Here is a 16,952-nt window from a genome sequence, read left to right on the forward strand (position 1 = left end):
GCGGCACTTAACCATTGGTATTTAGTGCCATCTGACTTTGGATTGGCTCTTACACGTCATCAGCTCGTGATGTTCTCCGTACCTATCTGTACTATACATCGTATACCATTAAACCATTATACCATTGGTCTGGTATATAAAAACAGTTTCTCTGTTTCACAGTTACTGTGAAACCAAACGCTGCGAGTCCGACGGATGCTCTCTTTCTTTTTTGTTACTGTATAGATCTGTACGCCACAAGAGAAAATAATATCACTCGTGCATTGTTTGAAAAAAATTAACGCATTATTCGCGTATATAATATTATTATAGGTACATCATACTACCGAGATCGGTTTTTCCCCGTTTTTAAGTGTTAATAAAAGGGAAAAAATCATGGTGGCCCATCCGGTTCACGAAACAGCAGCTAGTGTTATTGAATACAGATAACATTCTGCACATGGATCGCGGTATCACCCATATATTTATTATATTATTATTATGTTATAGGAATATTGTGAAGATAATGTCGACGGCGTTACCACGAGACGGTGGCGCGCGCGCCATTGGCCGACCGCCGGGCGGCGCGCGTGGCCGTTAAAAAGTGGCGGGCGAACGCGGCGTGCACGTCTCGCGAGGCTTCCGACACGGAACGCGTCGGCAGTAGACTTGTACGCGGAGGCAGCGACGACGACGACGACGACGACAAAATTATTATTGCAGCGTGCTCCTTCGAATCCGATTGTTGTGTTTTTTTTTCACCGAAGATTTTTCCATTTTGGTTTCACACGATCTCCGCCGGCTAGACAATAGTTATATAATAATATTTAATATTATCCAAAGCCATCGTCGCCGTGACGATTTTACAACACGACACCGCGTGAGACGCTCTCCCTGCAGACGACGACGAAATCGCTATCGTCGGGTATATGACAATAATAATAATAATATTATAACAATATCAACTGCAGCCAAAAGTGTGAAAAATCGCGATTTTCTCGTTTCGGCGAGAAGCTCGCGTTGTACAACAGTAGTTGTACGCGTCGCCGTCGGCCGCGGCCAGGAGAAGCGCAAGTCGTCGTCGTCTCCACGATTTTATCGTCGTCATATACGTAAGTATATTAAACTAATATATAAAAATAATATTAGTAATGATTATTTATGGGATCATAATATTTTTGTATTGACGATTCACACGTAATAAGTCTTCGCTGAAGAAGCTAGAAAGTCCACGGCACAATTGTTATTATAAAAGACGCACTCATAAATCATTTATTATTAAACAACATTTTAAAACTATATGCTAGTAAAATATTATATTTTATAATATAGTAGAACTGTTTGGCGTGGGGTAGTAGTTAATAGGCGTATCTGCCCTACCACTTCACGATTTTTGTCTAAACTTTAAATGTAATCTTTAAATTTAATGATATATTATATTATATATGATATACGCTTTAGAGAACCTAATTACATTACGTGATGCGGATAATGGTATCACTATCATACATGCATATAAAAATAGGCTATTTCATCATTATTTAATATTATTTATATGTCAACCATTACAATTTTTTTATGAGACATTATCATGATAAAAATTAGTGTAATAACTAGTTTTAATTTTGAGGAAGTTATTGTTATTATGCACTTACCTAAAATATATAAAAAAATATTACTTACGAAACTCAAAACTTGTTTGGGGTGATGGATAATTTAATTTAAAAATAATCAGTGTGTGTTAATACCAAATATATGTAGGAAGCATGTAGGTAGTAAACACAGGAAGTGTTATTAAACTGTCAATAAGTACATTATATTATTATACAAACAATTTTAATAAAATTAATTGTTTCAATGTTCACCAAAATATATTTTTAAATAAAAGACAAACAATTATAAAAATTAAATAAATAATAGACTATAATATCATGCATTTATACTATAAGCGAGTAATCAAATTGTTATGTTGAGTAGATATTTAAAGATTAAAGATCAGATTTATTTGTAAATACCTACATATTTTCACTATGACATGTAAGCTAATTTCGGTAAGTGACAAAAACGTTACAGAAGATTTTTATAAAAAATTGATAAAGATAGATAGATAAAATGAGCTATATTTGATTTTACATGTTTTGTCATAAATACATGTTTTTATATATTATTTAACAATTTTTCAATTTTTTCTTACATATTTAGACAATTTTACTGTTTTAAAGTGTTTTCTCCAGAGCTAAAAGTGATTGAAAATGTATCATTAGTAAGCCAATACTTAATAGTTTACGACTTGTGTAGTATAATATAGTCGGTAAGATGGTGTCGACCGGTCATATTTTTGACGTGGCTATACGTATAAATCGGTATAAAGCAATTTCACACCAGAATCGACGATAGTTTAAGCATTTTTTAAATATTTTATAAAAAATTAAAAATGCATGTTGTTATAAATTACAATCAAGATAATTAGATAAATCATAATTTGTTTTATTACATTTTATTACATACATTATTTTTTTTTTTTTGATAATTCATATTTTAAACATTTTAGCACATATTTATGTGTAAATATAGTTTTGTTGTATAAAAACATAGTTTGGTTTTATAAATACATATAAATCCGAGTCCTTATAATTATAAACATTATAAATTATGATCGGCCTAAAAATAAGAAATATTATTTTCTTTGAGTACTGAGATTGGAATTTTTATTTTATCTCAATAAAAACTATGGAAATTCTTGATTTCTAGTTCTTGATTTTTATTATTAATGTTAAATGGTGACACAACGATTAATAAAATGTTTGAAATAAAATAGAAACATTTTTAATCGAAATTCTTATATTTATTATTACCATTTTTAACAAGGTACTTACTGTAAAAAAACAAAACCATTTGTTTGACAAATAAAACACTAATTTTTCAATAATATTGTATTCATCCACTAGCGGTATGCATTATATCACAATAATATAATTAAAAATAATTTTAAATTAGTTTCATAAAACGTCGCATAGCGTTACAAACATAAAACGTCTAAGAAAAAAAAAACGATCACGTTTAATATAGGATAAAATAGTTAAACATAATTCAATTACTCTTGGTTAGGATTTCAAGGAAGGAATTCGGACATCTCGCCCCCGCATCGTTCTTTTCACCACGGTACCGTATTTTTCGCTGTACTGGACATTATATACGGCGTTACGGTTAATGTTTGGTTTTTTTTCATTTTATCTAGGGTGTTTTTTACAACAAGTTGACAGTTATTTTCGATTTAAATTTTAGACTATCTGATCGAATGAAGCGAGCTAAGGATATAATCGGGTGTATTAGTAGATGCAAGTGCAATCGTGTAGTGTATATACAAAAATAAATAAAATATCATTACACGTGAATTGTATTGTGTTGTTTGGTGCCTGAGTAGTTCAATAATTAGTTTTTTTACGAAGCTTTCAACTCGTTTTAAAATTCAAAATTTGTGGAGAATGTTAAGTTTTCATCCAGTAATTTGATTGCATATATATTTTTTTATTTTTTTCTTGTGCAGTAAGTTTAACGGAACCGTCCTATTAATGTGATGTACGTATATATTTATTTCATCATATGACGTCTGTAAAACAATTACATCGAAAAAGAGTGAAATATCTTTCAAAGAATATATAATATTGAATTTTGAAATCTATTAATAATGTTAAAAGAATTTTATAAGAAAATGAAAAATCTCATAGATGATCACATAACTTCATAAATTAAATTACTCATTAATTTTGATTTTTTTTTTATGTCCTAGAGCACAAGAAGATTGTAAATAAAATATTTACTTATAAATTATAATAATGGAGTAAGAAAATATATTGAGAACTCTTATACTTGTAGCTTAAATATTATAATTTATAAATACAAAATATTATTATGTTATACTTGAAATGATTACGCTAAAACAAAATAAATACCGAAAAAACGGCGAGCAAATAAAGATACAAATGTTATACAGTTTATGTGTAATTTAAAAGCTTTTATTCGTAATGTAAATTAAAACTATATTATATAATATTATAATTGAGATATAATTTTAATTTTATCTATGTTAGTAGTGCTTTATTGGTATACTTATCAATTATACAGCCAAAGTTTACTAAACTTAAATTGCAGGATATCAAAATATTATTACCAGGGCTTAACAACTACAACCAGTGTAGTTGTTAGAGCTTAAGATTTTGTTAGACCAATATCGAAGTAAAATTTTTATAAAAAGCATAATATAGATATAATATAATTAAATGCTCAGTAGACGCCACATTGATTTACTTTGTGAATTGAAGTACAAGTGAGATATCGGAATATTGGTTTGGCAATATCATTATTTTTTATTAATAGAACATGAAATAGAATATGTAAGAATGCAAAAGAGAATATTTTTTATATCAATAATAATTATTAAAAATTAATTATTGTTTAAATTGCTTTTATAATGATTTAAATTAGCCTAAAATTGCAGATTTCAATATTTATCACTACCTACTATCATTAAACATTACCAGGCAATGCTTTACTATATTATAATATAACCTATAAATATTATTTCTTCTTGTTGAAATACAGAGATAATACTCTGGATAAAACAAAAAACACGATCAATTCTTTAAATCAATTTAAAAAATAAGCATCTCAATAATTTCTATTAAATATTTTACAATAAATTCGAAAAAAACATTTACCAATTTATTGGAATTATTTATTTATAACATATTGTTACAATCAGATTTTTTTTCTTTTTCCAAACAATGTGGTTATGTGTGATTTAATAATAGAAATGCATCAATGTAATTACTTATATTATATATTTTTATTTTATATTTTAAATTTCAGTAGTTTCTTTTGAATAAAAATGAATATGTATTAATTATGTTTCTATTGATGACAATCTTAAATAGTTATTAATTGATATAATTATATTTATGCTACCTACTTTTAATGAACACAATTGTCTTCACTTATAGTAATAAACTATTGTCAATTGGCATTCAACATCATGGAAGATAATAATATAGCAGGTATGTCATATTGATGACCAGAGTGAGTGACAATGTTTAATAAACTCAATTTTCTAATATAAATTGGTGGTCTTAAATTTTAGATTTGTTTTAACTTGTATTGTGTTTCAAATACAAATAATGTGTTCAATAAAAATAATACGCTTTTATTCTGAAGTTATAATATCAAAAATATCTTGTTTACTTTTGTTGTTTAATATTAAACACAAAATTTAATAATATTATAATGTAATATGCAATTAATTTGTAGCATATTTCAACACTGTCTTAGTATAAAATCTGGGTTAGTGAATCCAAACAATCACGTCCGGTTTATAAATCTATAAATTGTAATAAAAATATAAATGTTTTTTCAATAGTTTCTCCACTAACAAAACTGTGTACCTACATACTTTAGTTAGTTGCAACGTAAAAAGGTATACAATATACATCAAAGGTTACTTCTAATCTCACTTACCATAGTAAATTAGCCATAAATATTTATTTATTAAAAAAATTGTTTTTTAAATTATTTTTGTTCTTATTATTTATTATCTCATTCATAAGTAAATAGTTATTGAAGTACTTACTTGTCTTAAGAAAAATGAATCATAGGAGTTATTATGGAAGTGTAATAATGGCTAGGGCTCGGATTTATATGTATTTATAAAATCAAACTATGTATTTATACAACAAAATAATGTTCATAAATAAATGTGCTAAAAATTTCAAAATACCTTTGTATTATTAACAAATAATAATAATCATACTACAATAAAATGTAATTTAAAAATGATTATTTATCTAACTATCTTGATTGTAATTTACAATTAAAATTTTCAAATTCTATCATAAAATTGCTTTATACTGATTTATAAGTATAGCCGAGTCAAAAATACGTCCGGTCGGCACCACCGTACCGACGATATTATACTACAGAAGTCGTAAATTATTAAGTATTGGCTTACTTATGATAAGCTTTCAATCACTATGATTTCTGAAAAAAACGCTTAAAAATAGTAAAATTGTCTAAATATGTAAGAAAACATTGAATAATTGTGAAATATGTAAAAACATATATTTATGACAAAATATGTAAAATCAAATATAGCTCATTTTATCAAAAATCTTATGTAACGATTTTGTCCATTACCAAAATTAGTTTATCATACCATAATGAAATTATTCAATAATATATATATATATACACATAAATCTGAGCCTTACTCACGACTTTAGTTATTTAATTCTCGTTCCTATTTGAAGTTCAAATAGACTACATAATTTTATTTTTTGAATAACTTTACAGTTTAGTTAATTGCAGTTATTAAGTAAATATTAGCAAAAACTAATTACTTCATAGGAATGTTTTCTGTGAACAAACCAACAACTTGTTACTATTTTTGTAGAATTTCAAATTTTAAATTGTTTCTTAACAATTAATAACTAATATGACTTAATTCGATTACGGTAGGTAACCAATAATACGTAGTTAAACTATTTATTTAAATTTAAAAAGTAATTATATCTCTATAGGAACTGTCAACTGTGAATGATAATAATAATATAACTTAACTAACCATATTGTGATATCAAGATAAAAACAAACAGTTATGTGTAGAATTTTGCTGTGTTTTAAGTCTTTATTAAATATAAAATAATGGACCAAAAACTAAAAATGACTGCTATATCGACTAAACAAACAAAATATCTGTACTTAGTATACTACAAAGAATCATTGTTTACCTGGTTGTTATAATATTATCATATTGAAAATGTAAGCTTTTATCAATATTCAGATTAATTTGTATTGTTAACCCATATAATAGTATAATGTGATATACTATTATATAGTATAAATGTATAATGACACAACTTTTTTACATTGGTAGGTAATTTTAATAATTTACGAAGTTTAAGAATATTGATATAATTTAATGTAATTCGTCAAATCTTTTGTCTTATAGTATCGTGTAATATATTATGTCAAATTATTTAGATTAAAACCATGAAATTAAAAAAGATATGAGTATAGCATGAAATATTAGGTATAAAATGTTTTTTTAGTTATATTCGTTCATATTATTTTTTTCTTTAAAATAAATTGGTATTACATTATGTTATTTTCTTTCCATGTATTTTAGTACCTTCAGTAAATCTTAAGAACTATCACATAATATGTTCTACAAAAATACATATATTAGCTATTTTTGTCAATTAATTGTAATTTTATGCTTTGTACCTACTACCTAGATAACACCTTACAAATTACAACAAATAATCACAGTTTATCTACTAATATTTCATGCACCACATATATTTTACGTTTATACATCGTAACTATGATCTACTAAATATAATTTATATTTTCATCAATTCTATTTGTTATTTAGGTGTATAACTTAAATGAAAACATTAAAAATATTATTTCTAATGTAAAAAATTAATTTTCTATTAATTTTTGTATCTAAAATATGTATTGCTTGTCATAATAAGTATAATACTGAACTAAAATATTATAAAGTGTATGGTATACTTAAAAAAAATTGAGCTGCCGTTTATAAAGTTAAAATCTACCGAAATCACTTTGGTAAAAACTGCTAAAAATAAATTTAAAGTACACTTTTTAAATACTTAATCTATAATTTATGCATATTTTCTGTTATTTGTAGGTTGGTAGATACCAACATAATAAGTTTTTTTATATAATACAAAAATGTATATCCTGTTTTAAAATAGGTAAAGATCATAGGGTTTTTAATACCTAGGTACCTATAATAATTGGTTATACGAAAATTAATTATTTTTTATTATAAACTAAGATACAAAACATATTATATTTACATAAGTATAGGTACATAGGTACTCAGATAATCTTATAATATCTATTGTAATACAAGTAGGTACATCATAATTTTCTAACTAAGTTATAAAAATTATAAACCTTCAAAATCTACAGATTGCACTATCCTCTATTGCATATCGAAAATTGTATGAAAAATGAGTTATCTATAGTGTTTACAGTTACTACCCATATGGTTACACTTCTTGTGAGTTGTAAACCATTTTTACTATATCCAATAATATGTTGCGTGTGTCAGACAGATAAAGCCATTGGGTGTGTAATATATATTGTTTTTACTATTTAAAAGTGAATAAATTACAATAGAAATTAATTTTTTTCAAGATAAGTTTACAGGCATTGAAAACGCATTTCGAAATTGTGTCTAAATGGAAATCATTCTTTCAATATAACCCTGACACTACCTTATACTGAATTCAGAATTTCTTATGTTTTTTAAAAGAAAATTATTTAAAATCTAATAAATCTATAAGTTATTTAAATATATTATTGCATATTATCGATAGTAATTAATTCAAGTTATTAGTTTGCATAATATTTATAACTTATAATGAAATGTTTAAAAAATAATATACCTTAAGTGTTTTAACAACTCAACAATAAATAAATAATAATGATGAAGTAAAATGCATGTTTAAAAATATTTACCGTGTTCGTTGAAAATAAGTATCAGATTAATTGTTTTACTTTCTTACTTCAAAATGTGTGTAACTGGCCTAGTAAATTAAGATACATGATATAAGACAGAGAACAATTAATATATTATTTCTAACTAACATAAGTATTTTAAGTATATATAAATATATAATTCGTACATTAGTAATATTTTTCATTCCATATTATTATAAAAATAATAATTCTTAGTAATAACTTTGGTATATTTTGATGAACAATTTTGAATTATCTGAATTGTTATTAAATGAATAACTTGTATTGGTTACTTAAAGGCTATGTTGTTTAATATTATAATATACGATATGTCAATGTGTGTATGGTTTATAATAATTGTGTGTAATTAATTCATTAAATTCATAATTATTGTAAATGCTATATATTTTCTATTTTTAACATTGTAAATTACATGCTTTTATGCATGGAGTAAAAAAAACAAATGTTTACTTCCAGTGGTTAGTATCCAAAGTTGAGATAGAAAACTAATTTATTTCAGTTTTTTTTTTTAGTACTTATCCTGATTAATAATATTATACATTTACACAATTACCTAATATGAACGTAACTTACCAATCTAATATACAACTCTTATATTTCTTTTTCTTATCACTTAAACCGTTTATGAAACTGTCTTAATATAATTCTGCATCCACTCGCTCATCGTTATCTACTAATCCTCTTGATAGACTTATGTTGTTATACATATTTTCTATAATCGTTCTTGTTGTATTTGATTTATACTTTGAAATTGTAATCTTATTACTTAGTTTTATTGCATATAAGTAATTCCAATACATTATAGTGTAACACCCTAGGTATTTCATTATTTTCCACTGTTTTCTGTACATAACTTACTCTTAAAAATATAAATTATTAAAAATCATGAGCTGTTAAAAGTAATTTCAATCTAATACTTCACAAGAAGAATAACAGATAAACTTTAAGTTTAAAAATAATTAGCAAAATAATCAGAAAAATACGGTTAAAAAAAATTAGTTTATAGAAGTAGAACACGATATAGCTGGATTGCACACCTGCATAATGCAGGATACTCTTCTCCCTTCGCTAACATTAGAATTTAGACCTTAGTGCAGGTTATGGTGTATTCAGTATTTAGATATTAAATGTAAGGGCTATAATAAAATATTGCATTCAAATAACTCTTCTGAGTTCATTGTACAACTCATAGATTCTATATCACACAGATTTTACTTTGAAAATATTAATTATTTAAATTATTTAAATTAAAAGAATTAGTCTAATATTCTAATCAAAAAAAAAAAAAATTCAACAGAAAGTGTCACTACTGGGAGGGTTTTCTAGCAAGCATTTCAACGTCACTGTAAATTAGCACGTATTCTTATAGTGCCCTCCGGGTACAGATTGTATATTTCTTTAAAAAAAAAAATGTGGTCATGTATTTATTATGGTAAAATGATATTCCATGAAGGTTTAAAAGAAAACATTTATTTTATTTGAAATTTCTACAAACAATAACTTATACAAATACTTTACTACTTTAAATAATATATTATTGTGATCAAATATTTAAAATATCATATTAGTAGTATCTATTCTGATGTATACCTATCACACTCCGTAATATTTTATTATGTTATACTACAAAACTGGTTAGGTTAGGTACAATACTATTCTAAAATGTATGAAGAAGACCATTATCTAAATTATCTACTCTCGAGTTTATTTTTCAAATTGTTTTTATCAAGAAATGATCTGAATTATAAGTGTTCAAACTCCCTATTTTAAAATCCCTGATAACAGCTTCTTAAAAAAAAAAATAGAAAAATATCACCAAGACTTCTCTATAGATTTTATAATGGATATATAAATATAATTTTCAACTGCGTATTCCAGTTTTTGGAAGTATGAAATCCAAATTTATTATTTTACGTAAAATAGATATTAAAGATGACATATTATTATTGCTATTTTAAGAGTAATATAGATTTATGGATCAGTCGTTACATTTAAAAATTGCATATTAGTGTAGAACCGTGCTCAAATCATTTACTTTTATTATGAATACTATTATTTTATTACAAAATCTACACCTTAGGAAGTTCGTAAAAAAAAAAATACGATACATTCAACTTTATTTCAGACTTTGTCAAATTTATAAACAACTAATCAAGAAAAAAATGACCAATGTTAATCAATGTAGAAAAAACGTATACTGCGTTTTAGACAGTTAACAGTTCTCGCTGATGAAGTTCGTCTCCAGAGCGATTTGTTTTTTTGATTTTTCCACACAGTAAATATCAACATAAAAAAAGACTCACCGATTGGCGATTTTCGCGTTAAACAAATACATAATAATATTTATTACTAAATATGTATCGAATACATTAACAAAAAAACCATATGTCAAAACTAAAAGCCATTTTTGACAGTAATAAAAAAACTCTTCATTTAAAATCAGGAACCAGCAGTCTGTTTGTTACCTGTTTGGTACTTGATAATACACACTGTCAATAGTGTTATTATTATTATATTGTCATTTTTTTATTTTGTCCGAAGGTATAATTTACAGGGGTACAACACAGTGTTTCAGCACACACCGATTGTATTTTTGTATTTTTTTTGTATTTTCAACATTATAAATAATTTATTACTATTATTAATTTTTACCGAAAAGAGGGTGAGGTGAAACAAAAACAATAATTATTATGCTCTGTATGTAAAGAGGCAGGCGACTGCGGTCAGTCGGAACGTTATTCTAACACAAGTGGCATATAATCGACCCTTCCGGTTCATTGGACGAACATAATACATACATCCGGTACAACAATAATACCCCCGCGAAGTAGAATAAGAAAAACGTTTTCCCCGATGACTTGCAAATAATATTTAACTACAAGCACAAGTCTTTGACCCCTTTCCCTCGCTCATATTATTTGACCATTAACCATCCCAAGACGTTTATTGAACTACTTTTATTTGTATTTATTATTGAGTGTATTGAGTGTACATTAGACTATTAATAGACTATTAAACGGTTTAATTTACAATACTTAGGGAAGGAAATAAACGAACGATAAAATTGTCTAACTGCGTTTACCCTTTCTTCCCGTGTGTATTTAATTGCAATTTGCAAAAACACACATACATTGAATATGTTGATAATTGAAAATTATATTTTTAATTCCAAATCAAATGTTTTTTATTCCCAACGTATGGTTTCTATTATATGTTCAACACCTTACAAATATACAATAGAAGCAAATCAACATTAAACTATAATTTTGTAACAAAATCGATGTACTCGTATGTACCTACCTATTTTAATTTTGTTTAAAATTTAATCTCAGTTTTTGTTTTTGAAAAGTTGAACTGTAAGACTTAAATATATTTTGTAATTTTATTTAATTTTTTGATTTGTCTTAGTTGTTCCTAAACTCCAATCATGTATAATTTATTTTATACACAGCTTATACTTTCTTAATTCTAGATTTTTGTATCTGTTATCACCTTTTGGAGTAGTGAAAAATGCTTCAATTTTCCACTTTAAGGGTATTCATGGTGTGAAAAATTATATAGGTGATACATTGAAACTTTTGACCAAATAATAGGGAAAAAATTTTAAAAAATAATTAAAAACGAAATTTTTACGCAACACCGGTTTTCGATAAAATCAATTTTGATTTTTATTGGAATTTAAAAAAGAATTACGTCACATACTTGAAATTTTCACAAAATATTTATAAATTGCATTTTTGCAAACATTGATAACATTTTCAAAATATTTTGACTCTTTTTGAACTATTTAAAGAAATTTGAAATTTTTTCTTTTTTTCTATTGTTTTCAGTTTGTTTTTATAAGAAGCTTAAAATATAAGTTTTTATTACTAGGCTATTCCTCGTAAGTTGTTCTTACAGACATTTAAAAAATATAAATTATACAAATAGAACAATTAAGTATAACAAGTATAGGTAGGTATTTGATTAAGATTACATTATTATTAATTATTACCGATATTCGGCAAATAAATTACTTATAATATAGTTATACGAATAAATTATATAAAATATCTTTAGACATAGACACTGTGTCTATACAGAGAATCGTTATGTACGTTTTGTATGTAATGAATTATCATTGAATTCAACATTTGAACATATATCCTATACAGTGGTCTACTAAACTACGAGGTACAATATTGCAAATCTATGATAACAGAGTGCTTTTTTTTAATTATGTAAAAAAAATTCTTACACGAAATTTCTACTCTCTTTTTAGAAATAATGGTAAAATACAATAAAAGAAAATCAATTATTCATTACACTCAAACATTTTAAAAGGGTTCATTGAAATAAACAACCAATAAGTCATTATGCTTAATAGTCAGGTAATGCTAAACCGATGAAAAAGTAGTTTAACCCAAAGAAACTCATTAGGGATATGCATTAATCTTATATAATTATTTTAAGGCTCTTAAGGACATTTTCAAAATATGATTGTTGTCAATTTTATCTGTGGTTATTATAATGGGATATACGTGTTATATTATGAAGAATATGAAGTAGAGTGGTAAATAATGATAATTTAAAATGTATGATAATAAACTATTAATGTAGGTAATATATTATTATAACATTCAAATAATAATTTTTTTTTAATTTAAATATTATATATTTTTATAATAATATTACTTGTCTAGGTTTAAGAATTGCAAAATCAATCGTAAATATCATTACTATTCTTCAAATATTTCCCAGGACTAAAACACATTAACTATGCGTTTGATTTTTTAATACTTACCTTCGTTATTGTCATAAAATACATTTAATGTAGGTACCATAGCATTGTGAGTGATTTGACATTTTTATAAATCAAAATAAATTTATGAAATTTAGTTTTAAATAGTTTTAAAGTATTTAAATATTTTGAATTAATTTAGAAATAATTGACGAGAATGGCACGTGACACTCCGGACGAATCAGTTCCACTAGAATTAGTCATACCGGGTAATACAACAAAAAGAGGATCGTTGGTCAGTAGTCGTTTCGTTGATTTAGCCGCTGATGGATTGTCAAACGGCCATTCAAACGTCCCTGTCCAGAAACCATTAAAACTGAAGAACCTAATATCCAAAGGAGAAGCATTCGATTCATTGCACCATAATTCTACCAAGGTTAGTGTTTTATTAATATTGTATATATTAATTAAACTTATCTTTTATTTCAAACCAAAATATGTGTAGTGTGCTTAAACAGTTGCATTTTAATTGAAACAAAAAACCATCCCGATTTGAACAATGTTCACGTATGTAAATGGCTTTGTGGGCCGCTAATATATGAAAAAAAAAAACGACAGATGCTTATCTGACTTATCTGCCGACAGAATTTAACGTTCAAAAGCCAACTCATCTCAAGAGTAGAACGAACCCTATTGTTAGAATCACGTATTTTGAACGGTCAAAAATCAATATTTTTTTATAGTCACACTGTATACAATTTATTTATTTTTCTTTAAGAAATCGTCTAATAATTCTGATCGAATCTTAAGAATATTTTTGACCAATAATTAAATCGATTTGGTAAGATATTTTTGTCGACAGGTATTTTAAAACTATATAATATGAATACACTATCATATAATACTAATAAAGTAATAACAGTTATATGGTTTTAAATACTAATATTTATGGAAACTGTAGATTGTAAAATCACTAAGAATTACTGACACGAATTTACTATAGTATTCTATGGTCATTGTTTTATCAGTTTTGAGTGTTTAAAAACTAAGCGTTACACTTGTAAAACGCACCATCTACAAATTAAGTAATTCCAATTGATAGAAGAGATATGTATAAATTGTTTAGGCATTCCCTGAAATCTTCCTAGAATTCCATCACAGCTAATCTAAAAAATTCAATTAAAATTAATTAATAAGCACATAATTTTAAAATCTCTAAATTCCTCGATAGAACTCAAAATCTAAAATATAAATACATTTCCTATACCAATATTTACCATGTTATAGGACACATCACTAATGGACATACATATTATACTTCGTAGTTCGTAGGTTGTACATAGGAGTCGTGTTACATAAACAATATACTGTATATTTTTGAATAATTTTTAGTTATCCGTTGTCAAACACATTATCGGCATAAATCCTGTTTTGAAAATATACATAATACTCTTTATTTTCCCATAATATATTAGATTATTTGTTCATACATTTTTTTCAAATTACTTGGTGAAAGGATTTGTATAACAAGTTATAGTGATTATATAAGTTTAAGTGAATAAACCACACTATGGTGTTTTGAAATCAGACGTGTTACTTAATCCTAACTACGCATCTATAAAATGCAAGCAACAAAGCAAAATCGATCATAACTAATAACAATATTTGATTTGTATATGTTTTAAGCTTCAATACATATTTAACATAATAATGATATTATAAACTTTGTATTTTTATTTCCTTATAAATATATAGATAGGTACTTATTATATAAGTGCTTAATATTTCCTCATATTTTATCAACTATTATCTACATTATTTGTTCAGAGTTTCTAGATTACCTATTCAATAAAATCATTATTTATTAGATCAATTGTGATTTTTAACCTACAATACTACGCCCGATTCGTTTTTACAAATAGTCTCTGAAATTTTGAGTTCAACAGATAGGCAGTATACTTCAAAATTAAATTAATAAACAAGTTTATTAAAAATATACACATACAAATGTATAAATATTATAATAAAATTCTAAAATATGCCAGTTTATTAAAAAATATGTATTTTTATATACACCTATAGTCACTACATTTACGGTAAATAATATCATAAAAGATTATTTACTTGGAAACGGAATCAACTTCGGTACCAATTTATTATTTAACAAAACGAAAATATCGGCTTACCACTTTTTCTATCTCTCTTAATAATAGATGAAACATGTATCGTTATTTTTAGGGGCAAGTATCTTATTGGAGTTGTATAGATTTTACATATTTTAAATAAATTGTCCATTAAGTACTTTTAAATAGGATATTATATCACGTTTGTCCAAAACTAATTCAAAAATATAAATCAAAGTAAGTTAAATGACCCATAAACTTATAATCTAAAGAAAGAAAAATTCGGCATATTAAGAAATAACTACTGTTCGATTTTTGCTGTCATTCTGAAGCTGATTAACGAGTTTATTCCGATTTGACGCAAATAAAAGAAAGTCAATTCCAAATCAGTTATGCTGTCGTTTTAGATTAAATAAGACTATCTCCATCATTAAATCATAATAAAACTTTAAATTTAAATAAAAACTTGAATCTCTATTGTGTTCTAATAATAAAAAACTTTTTATTCGATTTATCATATTGTAAATCTATAACATCGTTGTTGTTTTCGGAACTATCTGAATTCTGAATGCTTTAACAACAAACTAAAAAGAACGAACAAGCATTTGATTCCAAGTTGTCTTGAATTTGAACCTTTAAACATTTATTTCACTGTATCAAATACCAAATACCAATTAATATCCATACTTAATTATTCTATGATGCATAAGTAAATTACATAAAACGATCATAATCTGTAGAAAAGTCTATGAGAATTTGATATTTTTACTACATTTCTTTAAATAAATTACTGAAAAATAAAATACTTCTTAAATTAATTTTCTTAAGTATTGTTGCTTAAATCTCGTAGTCCGCTATATTCCCAGTAATCCTCCGAGACTCATTCAATGACTTTAAACGTAAATTGTGTCGTTATCTGCTGGGTGCATAATATTAATTACAAACCAATTACAAATTAAATACATTAAAATTTAAAAAATAAATGTATATAGTAAGTACAGTGACGTATAAATTAATTTTAAGAATACAACTATGAGTATCATTAATATTTGATAGCTTCTCTCCTCAAAATTTTTCCACCATTTTAATATACCGTTTTTTTGTTTTTATGTATTATAGATTTTACACGTATGAAATAATATACTTATTTCATAGCCCATAGGTAAAAATTTAAAGATCTTTCTTGTAAAAATTAAAAAATATTGTTTATTCAAAATAATATTTATTATTACACCACCACCGAAACAATTATTATAGGTGTAACGTCATATTAAAAATAATCATCAATATTGCAAAATTCCTCAAGATTAAAGTCATAAAGATTAATATAATATCTACGTTAAAAAATCAATACACATAATTAATGATTAGTTCTTAATATTTTTTTCACTTTTTTACCGAACCAGATTATAACGTAATCGCGTTGGTGTAGAAACTAAATTAATGTCAAATTTAATTTTGAGATGACTTGTGGTAAAAAAAAACTTGAACAATATTAATTTTTTCTTATTAAAAATGTATTATCAATTTACACTTTACCAATAAACTTTCAAGTTTAATTTAAA

The 16,952-nt window shown here is 25.4% G+C and overlaps 1 protein-coding gene across 3 annotated transcripts in view; it reads left to right on the plus strand.

Moving 5' to 3' along the window:
• Positions 1-618: 618 nt before the first annotated feature.
• The window catches only part of LOC111028604 (nitric oxide synthase, salivary gland), an 83,842-nt gene continuing 67,508 nt past the window's right edge, over positions 619-16,952 (plus strand). For 2 of the 3 annotated variants that reach the window (XM_022307324.1, XM_022307326.1), the window contains exons 1-2: positions 619-1,091; positions 13,467-13,700. In XM_022307324.1, the coding sequence (XP_022163016.1) occupies positions 13,482-13,700 (219 nt within the window). In that variant the 5' untranslated portion in view covers positions 619-1,091; positions 13,467-13,481. Of the gene's footprint in view, positions 1,092-13,466; positions 13,701-16,952 lie in introns of those variants that run through there. The other variant, XM_022307325.1, reaches the window with a different exon arrangement.

Source organism: Myzus persicae, unplaced genomic scaffold (genome assembly GCF_001856785.1).
Source record: "Myzus persicae strain clone G006 unplaced genomic scaffold, MPER_G0061.0, whole genome shotgun sequence".
In the NCBI taxonomy this organism is placed as follows: domain Eukaryota; kingdom Metazoa; phylum Arthropoda; class Insecta; order Hemiptera; family Aphididae; genus Myzus; species Myzus persicae.